Consider the following 14,530-nt stretch of genomic DNA (forward strand, 5'->3'; position numbering starts at 1 on the left):
CATTTCCACCCCAATCTGCTCCCATGTTTCCCCGTACAATGTGTTTCATTTAAAGCAAAGTTGAACCATTTCACAGGCAGCTGTAGATGTGAAAGCGCTGCTCGGGGTTTGCCAGATTCAGCCAATGGACCCATTATTCAGTGTCACCAACGGTACTGACCACGGTCGCGAAGAACAGTGAAGCTGACCTCCATTAGAGTTAATAGCTTTTTCATGGCCCCACTTCACAAATGAACCTGACACTGCTGAACCCTGACACTAGCGGACTACAGAGAGAGACAGAACAGACACACGTGCTATTAGGTTATATATTTACAGAGAGAGAGAGAGGAAGAGCGTTAAAGAGAGAGCAAAGACTTTTTTTTCGTCAGTGTTTTTCATCTTTGACGCCAGACCAGCTGTAGTCAAAAGACGATTATTTCCCTGTGTAGTAATTTGCACAGCACAGATCGCGGAGGCTTGAAGATGCACAACACCTGTAGGCAAGCTTAAATGCTGCGCCACATCTGCCAGCTAGATGCAGCTGGAAGGCTATCAGCTGATACCAGCTGAGCTTGTATTTGTAGCTTGTCTCTATGCTCAGTTTTTAAATGTAACACAAAAAATCTGTTTAATCAAAGTTTTCATGAAGTGCTGTGCACAAAAAATGAATAAATATATTGAAAAATCATAAAAGAAATAGTTAAAACTCAAGAATAGAACATTTTAAGCATGCTGGACATATGGGTGGGGCATCCACAACTTTTACGGGTACTGGATTCGCTAGTAGATTTCTATAGTCTGATTCTTGAGGTGCCATCGCTATATATTTCTCTGGGTTAAATCTTCTTACATCGATGAAAAGGTTTCTACAGGTTTCAACAGCAAGGGGAAGGATAAAGGAAAGGAAAGAAGGAAAGAAAATAGGAAAAAATAGTCAAGATATTTGTGCAGAAATGTCATTTTTTCATGTTCCTTTCCCTGCAGATTTCTCTTAAACCCCACTGGAAATGTTTAAATGGCGTTTTGTTATAAAGAAACAGCTTAAAACTTTCCAAGAGTGTCTGAGGTTGAAACTCATGATCATTCATCTATAAAACTGCACTTTACAGATGTGGACACACCAGCAGAAAAGAGAGTGGCATTAGACTCGTGAGATAGTGTGGAAAAAACTGCAGGTGTTAATGGAACGAGAACCATTGATGTTGTGATTCCGCACATGCATTTAAAGCCAACTGCAGCGCTCTGTTTTGGTCATTTATGGCTTTCTTTTCTGGGTGAACATTTTAGCACCACATCACAGTTCACCCTCCCTTGTGAGTACACTGAATGCAACTCATTTTGAGCAAACAGGCTGAGTAGAGGAATGAATAGGCAGAAAGGTTAAAAAAATGGCAGCTCTGACAGGGGGGAAAAGAAATAAAGCGGGGGGGAGGCTGGGTGAGGAGGATAAAGAGGCAAAAAGAGAAAGGGAGAGTGCAGGTAAAAGAGAGGAACAGAGGGAGGTGAAGTGAGAGCAGCGGAGGAAGAATAAAGGCCTCTTGGGTCTCAATTAGCTGAGCTGAAGCATCGCGTGAAGACAGCTTGGGGTTGCTGGATGGTGGGTGGGTGGGTAAGGTGGGTATTACTGTGTAGCTCCACGGTCATCTCTGCATCCTATTAGCCTCTCAGAAACATGTCCACTGTTGAGAGATTTTTGCATTTATTTGGATGCTGCGGTGAACCGATACCGCCCGTCAACTGCTGGCAGAGGCAGAGGAAAAAGGGAGGGTTTTTTCTGTTTGGGTTTTTAAGGGGGCCACATCCGTTGATGTTGGTGGCACCGCGCCCTGCTCCATGGTCCCTCCACTCTTCGGTTTCTCTCTCCTAAAGTGCTGATCCCAAACATATGTACGTGCTTGATACTGTTTTCTATCAGGGCTGACATCTTGCTGAGGATGTGGAGGAAAATGCCCTCCAGCGCTGCACATTGTACATACAGTCACAACGGTCTCTCTGTTTGTCTCACCCCATCTGCACAAGCCTTTTGTAGGCTGCACAATTTATACTCGGAGAGCACATGACAGCAGGAACAGCTTCCTGATAGGAATGCTACGAGACTTGCTGTCCTTTTTTTCAGGCCATCTCCCCTTACCTCCTCCTGAATGACACTGATTGGTCAGTGAACACAGCACCAGATCGTAGCTGTACGCCTCTTCACTTAAAAACCTAAGCAGTTTGTCACATAGCATAGCAGCTTTTCAGGGACTTGATTCAGTTCTCAGGAAGGGTTTACAGGAGCAGATAGGAGCTGTTTACTTCAGTATTTGGGATTCAAATGAAGGGCTACTGTTTCCTTAAGGTTGTCTTTAAAGTGCTTGATGTACCAGCAAAGATAGGAATAAATATAATAATAATAATGGATTGGATTTATATAGCGCTTTTCTAGGCACCCAAAGCGCTTTACAATACCACTATTCATTCACTCTCACATTCACACACTGGTGGAGGCAGCTACAGTTGTAGCCACAGCTGCCCTGGGGCAGACTGACAGAAGCGAGGCTGCCATATCGCGCCATCGGCCCCTCTGGCCAACACCAGTAGGCAAGTAGGGTAAAGTGTCTTGCCCAAGGACACAACGACCAGGACAGAGAGCCCAGGGATTGAACTGGCGACCTTCCGGTTACAGATGCGATTCCCAACCCCCTGAGGACACGCGTCTTAGAGGCGCCCCTCCCTGAGCCTGGTTCTGCTGGAGGTTTCTTCCTGTTAAAAGGGAGTTTTTCCTTCCCACTGTCGCCAAAGTGCTTGCTCATAGGGGGTCATATGTTTGTTGGGTTTTTTCTCTGTATGTATTATTGTAGGCTCTACCTTACAATATATATTGCCTTAGATTGAAGGACTGCTGTTGTAATTTGGCGCTATATAAATAAAATTCAATTCAATTCAATTGAATAGAGAACCTTCCAAGACTAGGACTGAACTCACAACTACTGTGCTTACTAATAGCTGATTATTGTTTACAGGGAAAATTTTCAGTTATATTTTGTAGGTATGAGATTCTTAGGAGTGTTTTTGTGTCTCTTTGCTACAGCTTACTTGTGGTTCGCCTGTAACTTTGACTTCTCGTCGTTCTGCGGCTGGACCAGAGAGACCGGTACGGGAGCTGAGTGGATCATCCAGGCTAACGGGGCTCCCGCTGTCCACAGAGGACCACCCCTTGACCACATGGGTAGGTGATGAGTGCTGACTTTTTTTTTTCTCTCTTTCTTTGAACTAGTGGCACTCGACAGATGCTTTGGGAGAGTGCTCCGTAGCTCTCGATGTTACTATGCATCTGCTGAAAAGTCTGTTGAAACCTCTTGTGCTAGAAATGGGAATATTTTCAACAAAGCTTTAAATAACACTATACAGTCCCCGTGCTGCTGTAAATTCACAACTCTGCCTTTTTTCTGTTTAAAGAAATGAAGAAAAACATGCCTATGATGTAAAAAGAAATTCCCACTGGACACCCAACCTTGTTCTTACTTTGAAGGACAAAAACTTTGTGAATATGGAAATATATCACAAAGCTAAGTAGGCCTGATGCTCTATAAGCTGTTATACACATGAAAAGGCTCAAGCCACTCACTCATGCCACAATGTTAAGTCCCTGTAAGGTCCGAAAGGACATATTTGGGTAATAATGACTGTAAGAGGTCCATCTGTCCATCCTGTAAAGAGTATCTGGCAGAAGTCTAGGCAGAGATGCCCAAACTTCTTTCTTTTGGTCACCTTGCGAAGTGCAAACAACTGACTAAATGACCGTTATCCGAAGGTTGTGACCACACACCCTCAGAAGGAATCTCACTTTCACTGCTTGCATCCAAGAGCTTATTCTTTTGGTCACTACCAGCACCTTCTGGCCGCAGGTGTGGGCGGGAAAATAACTCAACCTCCCACCTCCAAAACGCTGAGATGCTTGAACTTCTCCACTTGAGGCAGTAACCCATCCATAAATATCAAAACTGTACTCATCATGGAGCACAGGCGGCAAACATTTTCTGGATCTGAACTGACCCAACCTTCCCAATAAGGATCTTTTCCTGATGAGGGCAGCATCTCTCACCGGGTTTTACAATGGAACAGTCCAGAGTGTTCACAGCTGAAAGCAGAGGATCTAATCATAAGCAGAATCAGTAGCATGCTGTTCTGCTGTAGCTTCCTGATGGGTTTGATGGAGAAGAGTTGTCAAAAATGGTCCAAATTGTTGTGCATGTCATCGTGTGCATTCACACAGGGAGAGTATTCTGGCTGCACCAACAAAATCGTTGCTTACTACCCAGCCCTACTCACCAGAATGTTTGCCTGCAGCTTCTTCCTCTTCAAAAAAAATTATCTTCAAGTTGAAAGGTTGCTGTTATGAGACAGTGGAAGAAACCCAAAAATAGTAGCCATGTTTGAAAAAGATAAGAAGAGATGGTGTGAATTTAAATCAACTTATTTTTGTTTTGCTTTGTTTTTTAAGAACAAAAGATGCAATTGCATCTTGTGCCTTTTTCTAACAAAACATATGTTTGTATGGGCGTATTTTAATGTTATGTGCTGTAATACAATTTGAAGAAGGAACGAACAGCCTTGAAATCCTTGACTTTTAAAAGACATATAGCACTGAAATTCATCAACATGCCTCGGCTCTCTGTCCTTCTCTCCATTCAAGCTTGATGGATGTGATGGATGTTTCTGTGGAGACGGGAGCAGCAGTAGCAGCAGCTCTAAAATGAATGATTTCACCTTGATTTCTTGACTTAACCAGATCACTAATAAAAAATGAGTATTTTGTGATGTCAAGTCAGATTTTTCTCCTGAAGCGAGAGCCCTTTGTTTTCACGAGAAAACCTTGTGAGGTCCTTGAATCTGATGTGTGTGGGGGTTTCGAAAGCTTGATGCTAAGCAGTATCGCAGACATTATCAAGTACTCGCTTTATGAAAAGACAGTTAAATGTTTAGACAAACCACAAGGAAGGTAATCAGCTGAATGCAGTCAAATGAATGTACTGTAATGAAGGCTTGGGAGATTTATGAGTCCTTTATTGTCACACTGATGTTTGCGCTCAGTCATATTAAGGCGTGTATTCATTAAAGATGTATAGATATCAGCATATTTACATTCAGGGATGTATTTAAAGAATAATATCAGCAGTACAGCATTGGAAAAGCTTTCAGGAGTCCTCTAATGTCACAATCACCTCTTACCTTGTCTTCTGCTGCCCCCTGCAGGCCAACCTGGGAACTTCATTTACGTGCAGCTGACTGACTCGGACACACCGAGTAAAACTGGTGAAGATGAGGACAAAGAAGAGAAGGTGGCGAGGTTGGCCAGCCTGCCCATCACCTCTCCAGACTCTGACCTGTGCATGGCGTTCTGGTATCACATGGTTGGTGAACACGCAGGAGCGCTTCACATCAAACACAGGAAGGAGACAGAGGAGGGGCAGATCCTGTGGACGCTCAGTGGCCATCAGGGCAGTCGGTGGAGGGAGGGACGAGTTATACTGCCACACTCAAGCATCCCCTATCAGGTAATATAAATCTGGATGTAATGACTCTTAAAATGACAGCAGGGAGAGATTGTAAATTCACTACTACTGATAACTATAAGACAAGTCAGTCCTGAGTCAGAACATTCTTTCCTTATAGGCTCACCATTAGGATGGATTTTCGGGGTTATTTTTGCCATCATTATGTGCAAACAGAAAGTATGTTAAGGGCAGAGAAAGAAAGGTATGATTTGGAACAAAAGAATAAACTCTGGATGTTGGGATTACAGTTTGCACCTTAACAATTTAGCCAAAAATAATAATTTTTTTTACTTATGTACAGCAAAGTTTCTGGATGATTAACCTTCTCTTTTTGTTGTCCTGTATGAGCAAATGCATGTGAAAGACTTTGTGTTATTTTTTGCAGGTGGTGGTGGAAGGCATCGCAGACCGACGCAGCTTAGGCTACATAGCTGTGGACAACATCCAGATCATGGATGGAGTCAGAGCTGAGGACTGCAAAGGTGTGTATTTCAGTGTTACGTAACATCGTCATCATTGCTGTTTTGTGCTTCGCTTTTTCTGTGCGAGGCCAGTGTAGCTATGGTTGAGGTGTGGGATCGGCCCAGTTAAATATGTGATCAGAATTTAAGAGTCAATATTTTAGTTAAACCAAAAAAAGTGGAATGTCACTACCGTGTGAATGTGCAGTATCCCTTGGTTTTTTTAGTCAGATCCATCCCTCGTGGCCTGTTTAAAAGCACCAAGATGAAAAAACTCTGCTCTTTATTTAGCAGGAAAAGTCCTTTTGTCCTTTTTCAACAACTACAGTGAAAAAAGAACCGCTGTTGGTGGAAAAAATAACCTACCCTAACACATATCTTGTTCCAATAAATGCAAGAAATGGAACGAATCAGCGCTTTAAATATTAGCTCAACTTTGGTTATTTTTTGTCTAATATTCTTGTTTTTGTCTGGAACATCATCCAAAATGTGTAGAAAGAAAGATATGAAATGCCAGCATCTGGTAGGCCTGCTTCTGCATTGTATGCAAACAGAGAATCTTTTTTTTATACTCCAGATCCCAAACCTCCCACATCTCCACCAACAGAGATCTTCATTCTGCGTAAGTATTGAACATAATATCTTGGTGCCCGGTAAATAAGTGCATGCAGCTTTTATTGGACATTTCTCCACTTTACATCCTTGTCTCTGTCTCTGCAAAGTAGAATTGGTAAAGAAAAACATTCAGTCAATGCCAGAATAAGAATCAGACTTGTGTTAGCATGTTATTTTGTTTGGTTTTACTTATGTCAAAGAACTACATCTGTTGTTGTTGTTGTCGTTGTGCTCCCATATACCAAATGAACGAGCTTATTCATTACTGCTGTAAATGTGATATTTATATAATAATTGTGGTCTTCAAGTAAGCAACCTCAGAAACTAAACAGTCCCAGATTTTACAAGAATATTTCAACATAATTCTAATGAAATTAATATGCACAATATTCTCAGTCTCACATTTTCCTCTTCAGATATCTGTGGCCTTTCCATGTATCGCTATTATAATCTAAAATTTCAATAACACAAAATGCTGTCAATTGACAAAATAGCAAATAAATATTACGCTCCAGTAGATTCTGACATATCAGAAGTAGAAAACAGCCGAGTTTGATGATTTCTGCTTTCTGCTTCTGCTCTTTTGCCCACATCTGCAAATCTCCGTATGGAGAAGAAGGCAACTCTGATACATTTAGTCAGATCAGGAGCTAGTGTTTCTAATTGGGAGTGTGGCTGCTCCTCTCTATCAACCCAACAAATTGTGTATATAATTTCTTCAGAGATATTGTTAATAACAGCAGGATGCAGCAAACCACAACCTTAGTGCATAGCTAAAAGCTAAGATTTTATTTTTATGTTGACCAGGAATAAAGAAATAATTAGCAAGGCAGTGACATATAGGTCACAGGGGGGAATTTTCACCATCCCTCTTGGCAAATATACATATTTTCCCCATGGTAATTGGAAGACTCGGGTCAGAGACCAGTCGAATTGGGTGAATGGGTCCAGCAGATTCAACACATTCCAGGAAAGACCTCCGAGATCTCTGTCCAAAAGAGTGCAGTCCTAGAAACATCAAAAATACTATAAGGACCCTCAAGCTCCTTAAGCCTCTAGTAAAGGACCCGCACATGCATTGATTCTGTTTCAGATGTAGTTTATCGTCAAGACACGCTTTACCAAAGAACAAGACATACACATGAATATATATTTGCAGCTTCCTCCCTGGTTATAACATAGTAAGAATACTATAAGTTTAGTAGCCACTGAAGTTACATCAGCTTTCCCTACATAAATCTAAGAAAGGAGATCCAAACTCAATAAAATTATGAACATTTACGGTACACTTAGTAACCAAGAGTCAGCCTCTTTTAGGGCTTTCCAACCAAAAAAATTAAATAAAAAAATGTCTTTCATTAAAAATCAGAGTTTAGGACAATCAGGGACTAGATTTAGGATCATTTGAGAGACACATTTTAAAACTTTCCATCCACTGAAGTGACTTTTTTGACATTACATTTGACACTGGCATCAGGGTCAGAATCTGTTTGTGAATATTTTAAATGGAACCTTTTTTTAATCTTTTGCAGCCATGGACACCTACTCACAAGAAAACAGTCCACTTGGCAGCCCAGGAAACATGCTGAAGACCCTGGACCCGATCCTCATCACAATCATTGCCATGTCAGCTCTGGGTGTCTTCCTGGGCGCCATCTGCGGTGTTGTCCTGTACTGTGCCTGCTCACAGGGCAGCATGACAGACAGGAACTTATCTGCCCTTGAAAACTATAACTTTGAGCTGGTAGATGGTGTGAAACTAAAGAAGGACAAGATAAATGGACAGACTAACTACTCAGAGGCGTGAGTTAGAAACGGGGACGGAGCTGCAGTTGCTCCGCATGGACACGTTCGATGCAGCCAATCAAGAAAGTGGAACACAGGGCTGAAGCCACCAATGGGACGGCAGGGTGGGCTGAAAAGTGAGCCGATGTAATTTTATTTCTCAGGAGCAGCAGTGGAAGGGACTCACCAATAGGGGGCACTGTGTATAAAGAATCTGTACAGCAAAAAAAAAAAGAGAAAAAAGAAGAAAACTAAGGATTCTATTTGTTTTTCGGCGTGCTTTGTTGATTTCATGTAATCACATGCTGGTGTTGAGACCAATTCAGATGAAAGTATTATTTGGAAAGATAAAATCTGTTTGTTTGTTTTTTGTTTTCGTTTGTTTGCTTGTTTTTTTGTTTTGTTTTTTCCTCTTATGTTGTTTCAGATGTCATTGTTACACAGAACAGGCAGACTATTTGAAATATGCTATTGTGATATCTGGCTCTTGTTGGCCGTATGTCCCCGTCCCCATGTGTGCATGAAAATGTTTATGTGTGTGTGTGTGTGTGTGTGTGTGTGTGTGTGTGTGTGTGTGTGTGTGTGTGTGTGTGTGTCACATTCATACACATCTGTATATAAGGTGTGTATGGGTAGTAGTCTGACTGTAGAGGTGTGTATCATTACAGTCATGTTTGTGTACATGATCAGCACACATCTGTGTGTGTGTGTGTGTGTGTGTGTGTGTGTGTGTGTGTGAAAAGCGGGGACCCGTCCCTGCCTGTTGACCTGCGTCTAGTTCCGACAGTGCCTTTTTTTTTCCCTCCAGTTTTTCTGTTGCCTTTTTTTTCTGCTGGTTGTTTTCCCATCAGCTAATGTCCCATCTGGGGTTCCTACACGGATGTGAAAAAAAATGGAAAAAAATAACGTTTCCACATTGTGATAATAAACCTACAAACTTTTTAATGTTGTAGTGTGTTGTCAAATATCACATGTGTTGGTGTAGCTCTGTAGATCCTCATGCCTCAATGACAGTGGCACTGACACACTTTTAAAATCTAGGCGACATTTAGGAAAACTTGTGAAATCTATGGAATTTTCCAGATGGAAAATGTGTAGGAGCCCCGAATGCCTCATTTTCACGACACATCCAACATATTGTACATAGGTTTTAATATATTTGAGCGCCCTCTTTATAGAGAAAGACACCAGTGCTGCAGCATCCTTTCTATGCTGAAAGAAATGTCACTGTTTATCATTTGGATTTTGATAATGTATAGAAAAACAAAGAGATACAGACCTGTTGTTTTTGTGGTTTTTGAATTTAACTGTTCCCTGGTTTTCACTTATGTTTTTACAGACATGGAAATGAGAGTAAAGCATCAGATATGCCTTGAAAGAAGAGATGATGGATTTTTTTGTACAGGGTAACCTCAGTACCATAAAGATGCTGACAACAAGTTGAGGATGGATTGTTAAGATTATTTTTGAACGCCACTGGCACACAATGAGACTGCTAGAGCTTTAAGCAGAAGGGTGCCCAGTGGTCTGGGAGCCTTGTGATGGACTTCAAGCATCTCTTTCAGTCTCTTTAGGGTCTAACAGCATCTATTATTGAGCAGACTGGTTTCATTTTCAGATAGGAATGAATAATTAAGAACAGCTGGAAATTTAAAATTGTTTTCACTTTAAAAAAAAAAATCTTAAAATGAGTTTATTTTGTGAGATTTGGTTTTGTATTTCTATTTCATGTGGTTTGTACTTGGTCTTTAATTTGCTTGAGCATTTTAATGCCTTATTTACTGTAAACCATAGTAAACCTTTACACTTACCAACTTTGGTGTTTGTGAAATATAAAGTCAGGGTATTTATCTTCGAAAACTGGTTAAAAACTAAGAACAGCAAGTGTGCTACAAAGACTGCTTTGTTGTGCTTTAGCTTTTTAGCTGAACTTCTTGTTATATGGGTCTCTTCTTTAAAACACCGTAAAAAGAAAATGTTGGTGAAAACTTTTTACTACTCTCTAACTATCTGACAACCTCAAACAGATGTTTGTTTTAAATGGGAACATTCTGACTTAATGCTCCTTAAGTTGGGGCAAAATATACATGCACAAAACTTATTGAAACCCAGTAGTGTGGTTGACTGACATTTTGCCTTGTTTATTTCCTGTTTCTACTGCACCATGAGTGGTAACTCTACCTATTTTTAATGTAGCATTATGAGACATCACCCAGCTCAAACTGAGAAGTGCTCACCTAAGTATCAGTTCTCCATCTTTAACTGTCTTTTCTCTGTAGCCATTCAGTAAGCATCCACAATCAAATAAAGTGTGCTGACTGTTGAGGCATTCATGCTTTATTCTTCCACATAACTCTTCATCTTCTTGCTAAAGTTTTACCTGTACATTCATAACAGGAAAAATAACCAGATAGGATATCCTCCCCCTTTAAACTTACAAGGATGCTGCAGCACTCAACGTGAAAACAAATGTTGCACTGATATATTTAAAAAATAAATAAATAATCTATGTGTTTATGATGTTGATTTGCAAAAAGAGAGGAAGGAGGGAAGAGAGGACAGTGTTATTGTTGCTTCTTTTTAACACGGTTTCAGAAGACTACGTTATAATTCTGAAATGTACAATTTACAGAGATGTTTTTCATTCTTGAAAAAGCTTATATGCGTCTCTTTGAAAAGTAACAATTTTATTTACTTGGTATAATATCACCTTGTGTTTTTGTACTGTCACTGATGTACGTGCCAATGTTTTATTTTTTTTCTTTGTATGACAAAAAAAATGTTTTATTTTCAGTACCGTTTTCTGTAATTTTGCTGTCTCAAATCTAGAAAAAGAAAGGAAATGAGGAAGTTAAAAAAAACATTGGAAAGCAGTGAGGCCTTACGTGACTAATAGTATTGTTTGTACTTTGACTTTCTGGTCAACACTCAGACTCATCTGTCTCTGTTGTCTCAGACTCTCATCATTGACTATTACATTCCAAAGAATTGGATCAAATAAATGTTTTAATTAAAAGCTGAGCTGCTTTTTCTTTCTAACATCAAAGATATCTTTTCTATTCATTACATAAAGCTTTATTTCTATTTAAAAGGGTTTTCACTGCAGCAATTTTGTCATATGCAGATGTTACTTTAAAATATTTTGGCGTCACTATGTGACAAGGACCGGATACCTCAGATGATGGAAAATCCTCGGTTAACACAGTGTTTCTCCTTACTTTTTAACTTTGTTTGGGAGACTTTTGACTACCTACAGGACACTTTAGGGCACAGGTGTCGAACTCCAGGCCTCGAGGGCCGGTGTCTTGCAGGTTTTAGATGTGTCCTTGATCCAACACAGCTGATTCAAATGGCTAAATTACCTCCTCAACATGTCTTGAAGTTCTCCAGATGCCTCATATGAACTAACCATTTGATTCAGGTGTGTTGACCCAGGGTGAGATCTAAAACCTGCAGGACACCGGCCCTCAAGGCCTGGAGTTCGACACCCCTGCTTTAGGAGTTACCAAGAGGGTTTAGCATGTTGCTGCCAACACACCAGACACGGGACATTCAAGGTTTCAGGGATGGTTTAAAATTTCTGGATTTTATTCTTTTTTCTGGACAAATTGTGATTAAGCTAAAGCTACAGCTGGATGAAGGTCAGTTTATCAAAAATACTGGACATAAATCCTGGCATTGTAGAAAAGTAACCACAAATGTTGCCTACAAAATTTCCTATTTTCCTATTGGTCTGTGAGACCCCTCTCTACATGATGTGTAAGTTTTGCTTTGCCTGTCTTATTATTGCTCAAGACATGTAATGCGGTTTGGCACACCGAAGCTCAAGATTGTCAATTATCCGGCTTGTACAAAAAATGAAAATCTTAAAAAGCACAAAGCAACCTAGAATCAAAGAAAGTTCACCTTCAAACTAAAGGTTGTTCCTTTTGAACACAGTGTAGCAGAATATAAAACAGTGAAAAAAGTTTCCCAATTAGACTTTTGGTATCTCATTTTAGAAACATCTAGTCATATTGTATTTTCTATGAACAATAAAAAAAAGGCAATGTATCACTATAGTTTGGCAAAAGTACACAAATTTGTCACAGGTAGAAGTACAAATACTTGTGTTACAAAAATACTGTATTAGAAGTTGAAGTGCCACACTTCTTTACTCAAGTGAAAGTGGAAAAAGTACAGACAGTGAAATGTAGGGCTGTTCGATATAATGATATATATCGGCTAACTATATAAAAACGTCTATTGTTTCATTTTACGCTATTGTGTGTTTCTTGGTGTCGCAAAATAAACTGTTTCCGACAATATTTTTTCATCGTTTTGATGGTCACTGTAGTGGCTATATTAATTTCTTAAAGTTCTCTCTTTCTCTTATATTTAATATAACCACACTACAGACCGACAAGCGCCTGTTTTTATGCATTGTGGTTAGCAACAATGACAGTAACACCATCGCGTGTCCGCTTGTTTATGTTCCACATAAACCTTTCACAATAAAGCTCAAGATCCTGTTGAGACTTTTCAAAATAAACTGAATCACGTGAAAGAGCAGATTATTTACGGATGAGAAGCAAAAAAGAGCCGCCAGGTGCTAAAAAATAGACCTTAGACTCAAACGTTAGAACAGGCGTTTCCCCGCAGCACGCCGTGTAATAAATACTCACAAAGAAAACGGCGGCTGTTACAACTTATGTCTAAAAATGTCTTGTTTCATACATCGGTTAAAAACTCGACTCCAGCTACATGACGCGCAGCTGGAAACACTTCCCGCAAGTCGAGCTGCCCGAGATTCACAGAATTTACAGAAAATGTTACATTTTTGTGATTTATATCGTTATCGGACGATAGAATTCTTTATGCTTTAGATACCAGTATTCAAGAGCATCTGGTCTACTCCACCCAAAACCCTGAACTGGTTTATAGAAAGACAAAAATTTCATGGATGTTTGTTTTTTCCCAGTAATTTCAAGCATCCCTTTGCTATGTTGTGTTTTGCCCACAAAGAGGCAGCATTGACCCTATTAATACTATATGTGACACGACCATATGCCAGATGCAAAAACTAAATGCATTTCTATGGCCTGTATTTGTATAGCGCTTTACTAGTCCCTAAGGACCCCAAAGTGCTTTACACAACCAGTCATCCACCCATTCACACACTGGTGATGGTAAGTTACATTGTAGCCACAGCCACCCTGGGGCGCACTGACAGAGGCGAGGCTGCCACCGGGCCCTCTGACCACCACCAGTAGGCAACGGGTGAAGTGTCTTGCCCAAGGACACAATGACCGAGACTGTCCAAGCCGGGGCTCAAACTGGCAACCTTCCAATTACAAGGTGAACTCCCAACTCTTGAGCCACGATCGCCCCGTTTCTATTCTCATACAACTTCTGACCTGCATAAATGACAACATCTTTCTCACACCAGGTAAGTCTGATTTCGTGTGAACTTCAGTTTGTGGCTTTGTTTCAACTTAGGTTTCCTGCCCAAATCGGACCCACTTCACCACTTTCTCACCCTCTTTTTTTTGTATCCGCAGTTTTATTTCCTGGAGTAACACTATACTGTGGTTTGCACTGATGCCTCACAGCAAGCAGGTTCTGAGTTCGAACCCCTGCTGTGCCCTTTACCCATATAGCCTGCATGCCTGTGTGGTTTCTCTTGGTTATTCTACAGGACATCTATGTTAGGTTAATGGGTAATTCTAAAGTGGCTATGGACGCGATGCAAATAAAGTGCCGAAATTATAGAATATGGTTATGCCGTATGGTTAAAATGTGTCTTTTAGTCTTAAGGGCTTTAACTGGCCAGTAATACTTCAACTCTATTTGTGCAAGTGCATTTTAAATCTATGCTAGACATCTAACATTGATGGTACTCGACCTTAACATTGTCCTTATCATCTTATCATGCAAACCAACCGTCATGCATACAATGCAAATAATGAATGATTCAAAATGTAGTTTTCTGGTGTTCATTTCTCATATATATATAAGGATGAAGTAAGTGTGTTCATGCTGCTACTATGAATCCTCCAGACTGGTTCAGCAAATGCAAACATCGCCAATTTTCTTTGCATTCTTCTGTGGTGCCCCATTAAACCACGAAAAGAAAATTACAGAAGTCTGTGGTCATGTTAGATTCCCCCC

General features: G+C 40.4%; 1 protein-coding gene across 1 annotated transcript in view; it reads left to right on the forward strand.

Moving 5' to 3' along the window:
- Positions 1-11,396, forward strand: part of LOC102312882 (neuropilin-1a) — a 92,089-nt gene extending 80,693 nt beyond the window's left edge. The window contains exons 14-18 of the mRNA XM_005918025.3: positions 3,053-3,190; positions 5,218-5,519; positions 5,905-6,001; positions 6,558-6,602; positions 8,128-11,396. Coding sequence (XP_005918087.1) covers positions 3,053-3,190; positions 5,218-5,519; positions 5,905-6,001; positions 6,558-6,602; positions 8,128-8,402 — 857 coding nt within the window. The 3' untranslated portion in view covers positions 8,403-11,396. The remainder of the gene's footprint in view (positions 1-3,052; positions 3,191-5,217; positions 5,520-5,904; positions 6,002-6,557; positions 6,603-8,127) is intronic.
- The last annotated feature ends 3,134 nt before the right edge of the window (positions 11,397-14,530 follow it).

The sequence above is a fragment of the Haplochromis burtoni genome, unplaced genomic scaffold (assembly GCF_018398535.1).
Source record: "Haplochromis burtoni strain Fernald_Lab_line unplaced genomic scaffold, NCSU_Asbu1 Contig_27, whole genome shotgun sequence".
NCBI classification, from domain to species: domain Eukaryota; kingdom Metazoa; phylum Chordata; class Actinopteri; order Cichliformes; family Cichlidae; genus Haplochromis; species Haplochromis burtoni.